Below are 9,601 nucleotides of genomic sequence, written 5' to 3'. Positions count from 1 at the left end.
AAGCATATGAGTTTGATAGTCTTCAAGCGGGTGCTTTATACTTTTTGCTTCGTGCTTACAACTCTCGTTTGCTTTGATACAGTTGGTTCTTTGAGTTGTAACACTTAAACTCGATGGTCGTCTGCTACTTATTTGCCACCTCGTGATGCGATGATAAATTCCGCATGTGCGACGATAAATTCCACACTTAGATCATTTTGCAGACGTCCATTTTCCATTATGCATGTCATTATCTTCACATACCTTCACATGCATAGTGGATTGTCATCATAAGTTGAAGAGGATCTCCACAAGCACAACCTGCCATGTGCATTTGCATTCCAAAAGCAAATTACTTATATGCACATCTTCAGGGGGAGCCCTTGCAACTTATGAAGACAATTCCTTATCCTTTACAATTTCACATATTATATTCCCCGTTGAAAACTTCAACTAGTTTGTCATCAATCACCAAAAAGGGGGAGATTGTAAGTGCATCTAGTGCCACCCCTAGTTGGTTTTGGAGTATTGACGACAAACCTAGTTGAGGGACTAATGTGTTTGTGAGAATCGCAGGATAACACAGGTAGAAGTCCCTCATTGATTCGGTTTTCCTACCAGAGATGACCCCTAAAAATGTATGAAGACATTGATGTCAAAGGTGGTATATGAAGATATTCACATTGAAGACTATGACAAGAGAAGACATCGCATGAAGCCTATGGAGCTCGAAGACTTAGATCTTTCGTAGTTCTTTTTCTTCTTTATTGAGTCATAGGAACCACCGTACTGTTAAGTGGGGTCCAAGAGAACCAGTCAGAATGACTGAAGTGATGCTTAAACAAAACCTATGTCTTCGAGTGAAGACTATGAGAGGGAATCTTGTCTAGAGTCGGACAAGTCAGCTTTGCTTGTAGCCCAAGTAAAGTTGCCGTGTGAGTTTGAAATCTGACCGTTGGAACACGTGTCAGTTTCTTAGTGACCCAGGGTCATTTCAGACAAATCAGGTCGGGTTGCCTAGTGGCTATAAATAGCCCACCCCCTACAACCATAAATGGTTGGCCACTCAGAGTTAGAGTACGACTTTTGTCGTTTGAGAGCAACCCACCTCGAAGCCTTTGAGAGAGAATTCCTTGCGAGGATAAAGCCCTAACCACCCAGAGCCAAAGAGAATTAGGCATCACTTAAGTCTTCTTGTCTGTGTGATCTGAAGACTTATTACACTTGAGGACTGTGAATCCTCCAGCCGGTTAGGCGTCGCGTTCTGAGCATCCAAGAGACATTGTGGATCGCCGGTGAACGAAGTCTGTGAAGGTTTGGGAGTCTACCTTGAAGACTTACCAGAGTGATTGGGCGAGGTCTGTGTGACCTTAGCTCAAGGGGAATACGGTGAGGACTGGGTGTCCTGAGCTGCGTGTTCAAGACTGGGTATCCGGGACTGTGTGTCCTCAGGTTTAAATACCTAGCCGCCCTAACCAGACGTATAGTTGTCACAGCAACTGGAACTGGTCCAACAAATCATTGTCTTCAACGAGTCACTGGTTTCATCCTTCCCTTCCCTTTACTTACTGTTACTCCTTGTAAAGTCATTGTATGTTTGCACTATCTTTTGTCTTCACTGAGTGACTACGTGTTCTGTTTGGCTTCATAACATCTTCCTACCTGATCCTTACTACATTGCTGCTATTAGTCATTGTGCTCTCACTTCATTGAATACTTGACTATGGTTTGCCCAGTGTAGTCTACCTTCCGCTGCATGGTAATAGGTTTATTTCTATCGTTTGTCTTTGAAACTTCCACGTTTTGAAGACTTTCATAAAAATCGCCTATTCACCCCCCCCCCCCCTCTAGTCGATATAACGCACTTTCAGGTGCGAACCCTTTACACTGAGGAGGGGGGGCTTATATAGAGTCCGCCAGACCCCTCCGGCCCTCAGTTATGCAGGGTTTTAAGTACATTAAGGTTGGGCGTTACTGGTAACGCCCCTAATAACGTGCTATGATGACCATAAAAGCTACTTAATGACCGACCGTTAGCGTGCGGAGTGACTTTAGGTCTCCTGGCCGTCGGGTGGTTGGATCTTGGTCGAGTGGTTGCTTCTTGGTCGAGTGTCTTCGAGTCCGTCGAGTGAAACACCGCCAAGTCGATTGAAATGTGATTTCTTCTGGAGGTGTCCTTGGGTAGGTCAGTTTGGACAGGTCCATGACCCTACCCTAGGTACATAGCTTCATCACTGCACGTACGGCGTCCTTGTGTATTTCCTTACCTGAGCACAAACTCAGCCACTCGGCTACATGGCTTACGACCCAGCTCACCCGAGAACCAGTACACAGGAGGGAGCTATATAGCACACACACGCCACACCCCACTCCGGCCTGCTCGCTCACGACGCGTTCCACGATCCGCATGCCCAGGCCATGCACACGACGCGCTCGACGCGGCTGGACTCCACATGCATCGTCCACGTCCGCTCGCTAACTACCAAGCATACACACCGGTCACACACGCCGCGCTCCCGATCCGTCCCGCGTGCACACACGCACGCCCGACGCGATCGCCGTGGCTTATGCCCAACACTCACCCTCCTAAGCCACGAACTACAACAGGTGAGTCCATCGTCGTCGATGTCGCCATGGCCGCCGCACCGCACCGCTGCTGCCTCCGCCGTGCCGTCGAAGTCGTTGTAGCCGCCACCGCCCTGACGTCGCTGCCAAGCCTGCCACCATGCCGTCGTGCCCTTCGCGCGCAGTCCCCACGTCCCCGCGCTCCCGCCGCGCACGTACGCGATCTGCGCAACCAGGTCCAGTGCCCTGACGCGGTCCACTCCCGCGGCCACGACGCGTCCGACGCATCCGGTGCGCACCCATAACACGCACCGATCGCGCCCAACTCGCCGCCGCGCTTATTGCCCTACACCGCTGCGTCATCAACCGCAGCGCCTCCACGGTCGTTGCGTCGAGCCGCCGCAGCCTCTGCGCCACCACGCAGGTCCTCCACGGCCTCCTCGTCTCCGCGATCGCCACTGCTTGTTGCGCGCACGGCATCACCGTGCATGGCCGCGCATCGCAGCCGACGTGTCCATGTCCGCCGCGCTCGCCAGGGACGCCGCCACATGCCACGACCACCCCTCGAACCTTGAGGCTCTGATGCCAATTGTTGTTGCCGCGGCCTTCCTCTTCCTCTCGCTCAGCAGCACCTCTCTCCACTCTCTCAGCTCTCGAGGAAGAAGAAAGACGCAAGTACACAAGTGTTTTTTGCCGGAGCACGAACTCCGCCCGCCGCACGTACGGCGTCCTTGTGTATTTCCTTACCTGAGCACAAACTCAGCCACTCGGCTACATGGCTTACGACCTAGCTCACCCGAGAACCAGTACACAGGAGGGAGCTATATACACACACACGCCACACCCCACTCCGGCCTGCTCGCTCACGACGCGTTCCACGATCCGCATGCCCAGGCCGCGCACACGACGCGCTCTTACGCGCTCGACGCGACCGGACTCCGCATGCATCGTCCACGTCCGCTCGCTAACTACCAAGCATGCACACACACCGGTCACGCACGCCGCGCTCCCGATCCGTCCCGCGTGCACACACGCACGCCCGACGCGATCGTCGTGGCTTATGCCCAACAGATTCCACCATTTTATTAAGGACGGCCTCAGTAAAGCTACCACCAAGTAGAATAACTAGAGAGTTGTAGTTGTAGAGTATATGACACGTAGAGGGTAGGGTGTGTACAAGGTTTAGTGTTAGAGGGGCGCAGGAATAGGGGTGGGGGCTATGGCCAGGCAGGAGAAGTGGGGTTATGCCCCACAGGAATATACCATAAGGGGGGGAGGGGGGGTTCAAAATTACTTCAAATACTAAAAATAAAGGAAATAAAAATTAACAAATTGAATTTGATGGGATTTTTTTTGTTTCTATGCAGAATTTTTCAAGTACCTGGTTCTCTGTGCTCGAGACATTAGTGATGAATTGGTATCTTGTTGGTGGATCCATGAAATGCTGGTGATGAATCGCCAACTTACTGGTGGGTTACGCGAGTTAACCATGGTAGATTTAGCAGGCGGTTCATCAGTTCAGATTTACTTTACCTGATGCTTCGCTTGCTTCCATTGTTCTTGCATATACTGGCAGGGGAACATGTCAAGACGGAACATGGTAGATCTGAGGCCATGGAAGCATGTTGCGCGACACGCAAAAGACGGACAAATGCATTGTTGGCTTCTTCTTTTCCTTTTTTTTCTTTTGGAAAGGTTGCTTGCTTCTTTTTGAGGCACGCAGATCTCATCTCGCCCCATGGCGCGACCATTGTTAGTGCTGCTGTGTGCGCATGCTTTATCTTTGGTCGTCTGGTTTTGCTGGCGGTATGGATGGACGATTATCTTAAGAAGCTCGATTGGAACTCGTATGTATGTCTCGCTGTCTGACGTCCGAAGAAACGTGATATATTAACTGAGTACTGATATATTAATATCCATTCAACTTTAGTGTTGGCAGCCAGCATTCTTTTATATCTCACATGTGTCTACCTAACTAGTATGAATGTACTTTGAAAAGCATTAGGGGCATTCTCTTCTCTTTTTGAGAGGAAAAGTGTAAGCAAGTACGTGGACCTCGATATTTCCGACGCACATACCTAAATCCTTATAAAATGTGTATATAGTATCCTAAATTGGTATAGGTGCTTGAGATGCAAAGACAGGAGCCAATTAGTTTTTGAATGTATTACATCCTAAGAAGTTGATATTTGAACGTGTGTACATCGATCAAAAACAGAGATTCATGGACAAGCGCAATTTCCTCAACATGTCGATTGGCATTCGAGGAGTTGGCATTCAAATTTGGGAGATAAATGCCAAACTCTTGGTCATATTCGGGCGAGTGAAGGAACACTCCATCTGTGAAGTGCAACAAAAAAGTAGGATCCCAATACTGGCAGCAGCTCCAACTGAAGCAACTGACGATAGATCAGCATTCCTATGAGAAAAATGGGAAGAAAGAGAAGATGCATAAACGGTAAACGAAGGCGCAGCACGCAACTACTTGTACATACTTGACCTGAAACTACATGCACACATATACCAACCCAGGTTCAGTGACAGCAAAATGCCGTCATGGATTCAGTTCACGCTTCAGTCGTTCAGCAAAAATATCATTAACAGTGTCCCAGGCGCACACTGAATCTTCTCATGCAGGCCGACCACTGCTAGATGCAAATGCAAAAGATGATAGGACACAGCAGAAGCTCGGGTGATAGCACAATTTCTTCAGGCGGCATACATGCATAATAACTAGTCACACATCAGGCGTTTCAGTCGTCAAAAGAAAGGTTCAAAACCGTCCCAAAACAGACACACAAGCAACTGAAAAGACTACAAACAACGACATAGTTCAGTTCAATTTTTTGGCAACCGCGCTTCGACCCCAGCATCATCTCAGTTGCAGCTATAGAACATGCTCAGCATCGAGCCACCGAAACAAGGAAGGCGCCAGATCGCGGAGCGAGAGAGACGGTTGCACCTTATAGCATGCTATCAGTCCTTGCCGGCAGCCTCCTGAAGAAGTTCAGCGGGACAGACGGCATCTTGTGGCGGAACCTCGGGTGCCTCAGGGTGTACAGGCCTGCAAGGAAGACCACAACACGGAATGGTGTGACGTACAGGACGATCGCAGCGATGAAGCAGAAGGTCACAAACAGCGCGGTGGCCCTTGGGTCTCTCCAGCTCAGCAGAGACTGCAGTCTTTCTCCTTGTGTTGCAAGATCACCAACAACAGTCTGGATCCTCCCAGCAACGCTCCGGAGGCGGTCATACCGCATCCTGACGATGTCAGGTGGGCGAGATGTAGGGAAGGTGTCAAACTCTTCATCAAGCTCGTCAGGATGGGCGGTCTCCGCATGTGAGAGGCGAGTGTCCATGTGCGGAGGCTGCCTCGACCGCCACCGGTAGTACCACACTCCAATCAGGAATAGATAGAGAAAGATTGTAGGCAGTATCAGCTCAGGATACAAGACCAGTATCACAAAGAGGACATGGATCAGTATAGTCGTCAGTGGGTTCCTCCAGTGACAGATCTGATCAAACCATCTAGCAACTGCAATCAGAGGGCTCAAGACACCCATGATACGGAAGAAGTTTGCCTTGCTCTTTCTCATGCTCCACATGTGAGAATCCACATCCAGCATGTACTCCACAATTTCTTTTCGCAGTGGCGGTTCTGCACGGCTCAGCCTGGTTGAGACAATGTTGGTTGCTTGGCGTCTTAGGTTATCAACCTGGATCACAGACAACGGGTGTATATAGTGCATCTTGGGCAGCAAGGGCTGTGAATACAGAGTCATCATGTTGAGCAGTGATGAGCATGTGAACCGGACAGCAAGCTGTACCTCACCCATTTTCTTAACGCCAGCAGGTGTCAAAACAATAAGAGGGTATGAGTGGGTATACACCCGATCAGTTTCTAGCGTTGAGAGGCGGATGCGGACCTTGCCAATTCTGGTATCCCGTGCACCATTAGCCTTTTCCCCGCCATTCAAGTGGCAGTTGTCAAATACACCAATAGTGATCACAGTGCATGGATCATGCACTTCCCAAGTGTACTGTTCATTCCACTTGGGAGTGAAACTATCAATGATAGTCCTTGTACGCACCCATTTCTGCCCATACTTAGCAACACAATAAGGGTCAGTCGTGCCGCGTCCATCCTTCGTCTTCATAGGCAACAGGCCCTGCGCAGTCAAGACACCCAGCTCAAGGACCCCAATGTTATGCTTCCACAGCTGTTTGGCAGTTGGCCTTAGATCACTACTGTAATGTGTCGATTCATCCAAGACATGATATCCACCTTCAAGACAAATTCTTAAGTGAATCCTGCTTGAGAACTTGGTCTCCTTCCTCTGCTCACCATCCACCATCACATGCTTCTCAAGATTATACCACTGGCTGTTCAGCAACTTGTGGTCCAGCCTCCGAGCTACATGCTGCAGTGAAATGACAGTTCTCCCAATTACATCATCCTTTCCTGGAGCAATCCTGTCTTCTACACTCAAAATCAGGTGCTCCTCAAATGGCTCAGCTGCAACAAACATCAAGTCCTCATTCCACATTGGATTCAGAGTCCTGCCTGGTGATACTCGGGTTCTAAGAGCCTGGTTTCCTAACATTGCTTTGACATAAACCTCAGGGAACCTGGTCTTGTCATTTGGTATAAGATCTTGTGCTTCAATGACATTGACACGCAGATACCAAAGCTTAGGAGTAAGATAAACTTTTGATCTAATACTTGCAAGGCCATCACCAGGGATTGACGCAGCATCAGAGTGCCAAGCTTCAGGAAATGCTTCATCTGCTTGAGTACCCATCCAAACAGCTAACATCAACTCTCCTTTGACCTTGTGCCCATTCCGTTCTTCCAAGCGATACCATTGTGGAGCCAACGGGCTGTCAGGTGGAACTCGCTTTGGGACCTCATTAAGGTCAAACATAACCCGTCCAATGTAGTCATCTTTAACAAAGTCTTTATCTTTGACGATAATCTCCACTACTGATGCCTGAATGCGCTCCTTTGAGAAGGCAAACACCTGGTTCCACTCAGGATTGGTCTTCTTCTCAAAATGCCGAGTTGTGCCCTTATAATTCCCAAGCTTCACCTCAACATACGGGTCACAACTTCCAGTGAGGTCCTTAGCTGGAAGTTCCTTCGCTTTTACCACTCGAACATAAAGGTACTGCATCTGCTCAACCAGGTCATAGGTGGTGGTGAGCTTGTCACCTGCAGCTGCTCCACCAAGGTGAGGAGTAGTCTCCTTCAAGGAGTACTCCTCCGGGCGGAATGGCCTCTGCATCATCTTGAATGACAGTCTTCAACCAAACAATTTCTACTCAGGATCAGAAAAGGAAAAAAGATACAGCCAACAGCGACTGATTCCCCAGAATAGCTGCAAAATAGAAAATAAGCACGGCCTTTAAATGGTTATTATAGGCAACAAAATGACTGGTTGGTGTACATAAAGAAGAGGAGGTTGGCACCTTTGCAATCAACAATTCAGCCAAGGTCGCTTTCAACCGAACATTTCGTGAGAAAATTCTCCATCTGCCATGTGGGGAAAAACATCTACATCACCAATCTTGAAAAAACATCCGCGACAAGTATAGCGACTGAACTGGGGACACGACAACATAAATCCATTGTACGTATCAAGCAGGACAACAGTAGAGTTATGCTAGCCCTATTCTACACATTGCGGTAACTCAGACTTGAGAAAACGCTGAAACAGCATGTAAGTTGTTGGATCATGAAGAACAGCTAGCCGGTGTTAATTTTGGAACATGAAGAGAACCCACGGCTTTAACTACCAGTCCAAGGAGAACTAAAACAGTACATTCAAACTAGGAAAATAGGAGAAGATCTAGATGCGGCGCCGGGTGCGTGGGATTTAACTAAGCGCTGCATAAAAATAACCTCATATACCTCAAAACGGATGGCAGCAGGAATGTCTGTGCGCATCAGAAAAGGTAAAATATGAATCTAATATAAGAATGGAAACCATGTAAGAACTTGTAAACCGTAGCAGCAGGGAAGAACATGGGACCTAGATCCTCCATCCATTACAAATTCTTTTTACCGTGAACTAGCATCGCTTACCCCTACAGATCTTCCCTCGTGGCAAGCAAGAAAAATAAAATAAAGGGAAAAGCGACAGGGAAGAGCACGGGACTGCGCACTCACGTACCAGATTCCAGCACGCGATCTGAACAACGGGGATCTCGCAAAGGACGGAACCGGAGGAGGAGATATTCGGAATCAGCAGAGATTGGCCGGGAGTCGAGAACAGGAGCAAGGGGGCAATGCTGAAAGATTTCAGTAGATCTTGAGGTGGCCGACCACCGGATCTACACCCGGAGTGGCTCCCCGCCGGCGGTAGGCACTCTCATGGATCGATCTTTGGGTTTTCTCCTCGGCAAGAACCCTAGGTGGGAGCCGAGAGGGATAAGCGAGAGGGGGGCGAGAGTGGGAAGACTGAGGAAGAGTGTGGAAGAGTGAGGGAAAGCGGCGGACAGGGTGGGCTCCGGGGTGGCTTTTCTCATCGGCGTGGGGAGAGGGCGACCGACCGAGGCCACGCGAAGGGCGACCCGGCTGGACCCCGGTCGGCGGCTAGCGCGCGTGCTGCGTGGACCGGGTGCGTGCACCGGCATCGCGAGGGAGGTGTGCGTGTGTGAAGCATTTTTCTGGATCAGCGGCGAGAGTGCGAGAGGGGTGAGGACATGGTCTATCGGTGTTTGGTTGGTGAGAAGCCGCCGAGGAAGTGAGTTGTTTATAGTTGGTTCCTTTATGCGATGATGACGGTGACAAAGTATTCTTGTCGTGAGACCAACTCGTTTTTTAAGGAAAATTTTCATTCCGTTCGCTCGATTCAGGGAGGATTTGGTTTTCTAGAGAGAGAAGAGATGATTTTAATCTTACTTTGGAATTGTTTGCTTCTTCTTTTTTAGGGGAGTTGTTTGCTTCTTAATGTAGTACGTATAATTTGCCCCATCTTACCTTAGGGCTTTGATATGAAATTCTTCTCTTTTTCCAGAAATAATAATTGATCGTCTCTTTTCGTTTGCTCGACCC

The 9,601-nt window shown here is 49.1% G+C and overlaps 1 protein-coding gene across 2 annotated transcripts; it reads right to left on the bottom strand.

Moving 5' to 3' along the window:
• Nucleotides 1-5,223: 5,223 nt before the first annotated feature.
• LOC119302038 (FT-interacting protein 7-like) lies at nucleotides 5,224-9,047 on the bottom strand. Of its 2 annotated transcripts, none has more exons than XM_037579052.1 (3): nucleotides 8,714-9,047; nucleotides 8,014-8,077; nucleotides 5,224-7,922 (listed from the first exon to the last, which is right to left on the bottom strand). In XM_037579052.1, the coding sequence occupies exon 3, from the start codon at nucleotides 7,830-7,832 to the stop codon at nucleotides 5,508-5,510; it is 2,325 nt and encodes a 774-aa protein (XP_037434949.1). In that variant the 5' UTR covers nucleotides 7,833-7,922; nucleotides 8,014-8,077; nucleotides 8,714-9,047; the 3' UTR covers nucleotides 5,224-5,507. The 2 variants fall into 2 exon arrangements, with proteins under 2 accessions (XP_037434949.1, XP_037434948.1); XM_037579051.1 differs by having other exon boundaries at nucleotides 8,718-9,047.
• Between the last annotated feature and the right edge of the window lie 554 nt (nucleotides 9,048-9,601).

Source organism: Triticum dicoccoides, chromosome 5A, assembly GCF_002162155.2.
Source record: "Triticum dicoccoides isolate Atlit2015 ecotype Zavitan chromosome 5A, WEW_v2.0, whole genome shotgun sequence".
Lineage (NCBI taxonomy): Eukaryota > Viridiplantae > Streptophyta > Magnoliopsida > Poales > Poaceae > Triticum > Triticum dicoccoides.
Note: the sequence above shows the minus strand (reverse complement) of the source record. Positions and strands in the feature narration are given on the sequence as shown.

Bases quoted from the DNA above. Each gene is read 5' to 3' on its own strand.
- LOC119302038 (XM_037579052.1), bottom strand. From the start codon at position 7,832: ATGATGCAGAGGCCATTCCGCCCGGAGGAGTACTCCTTGAAGGAGACT.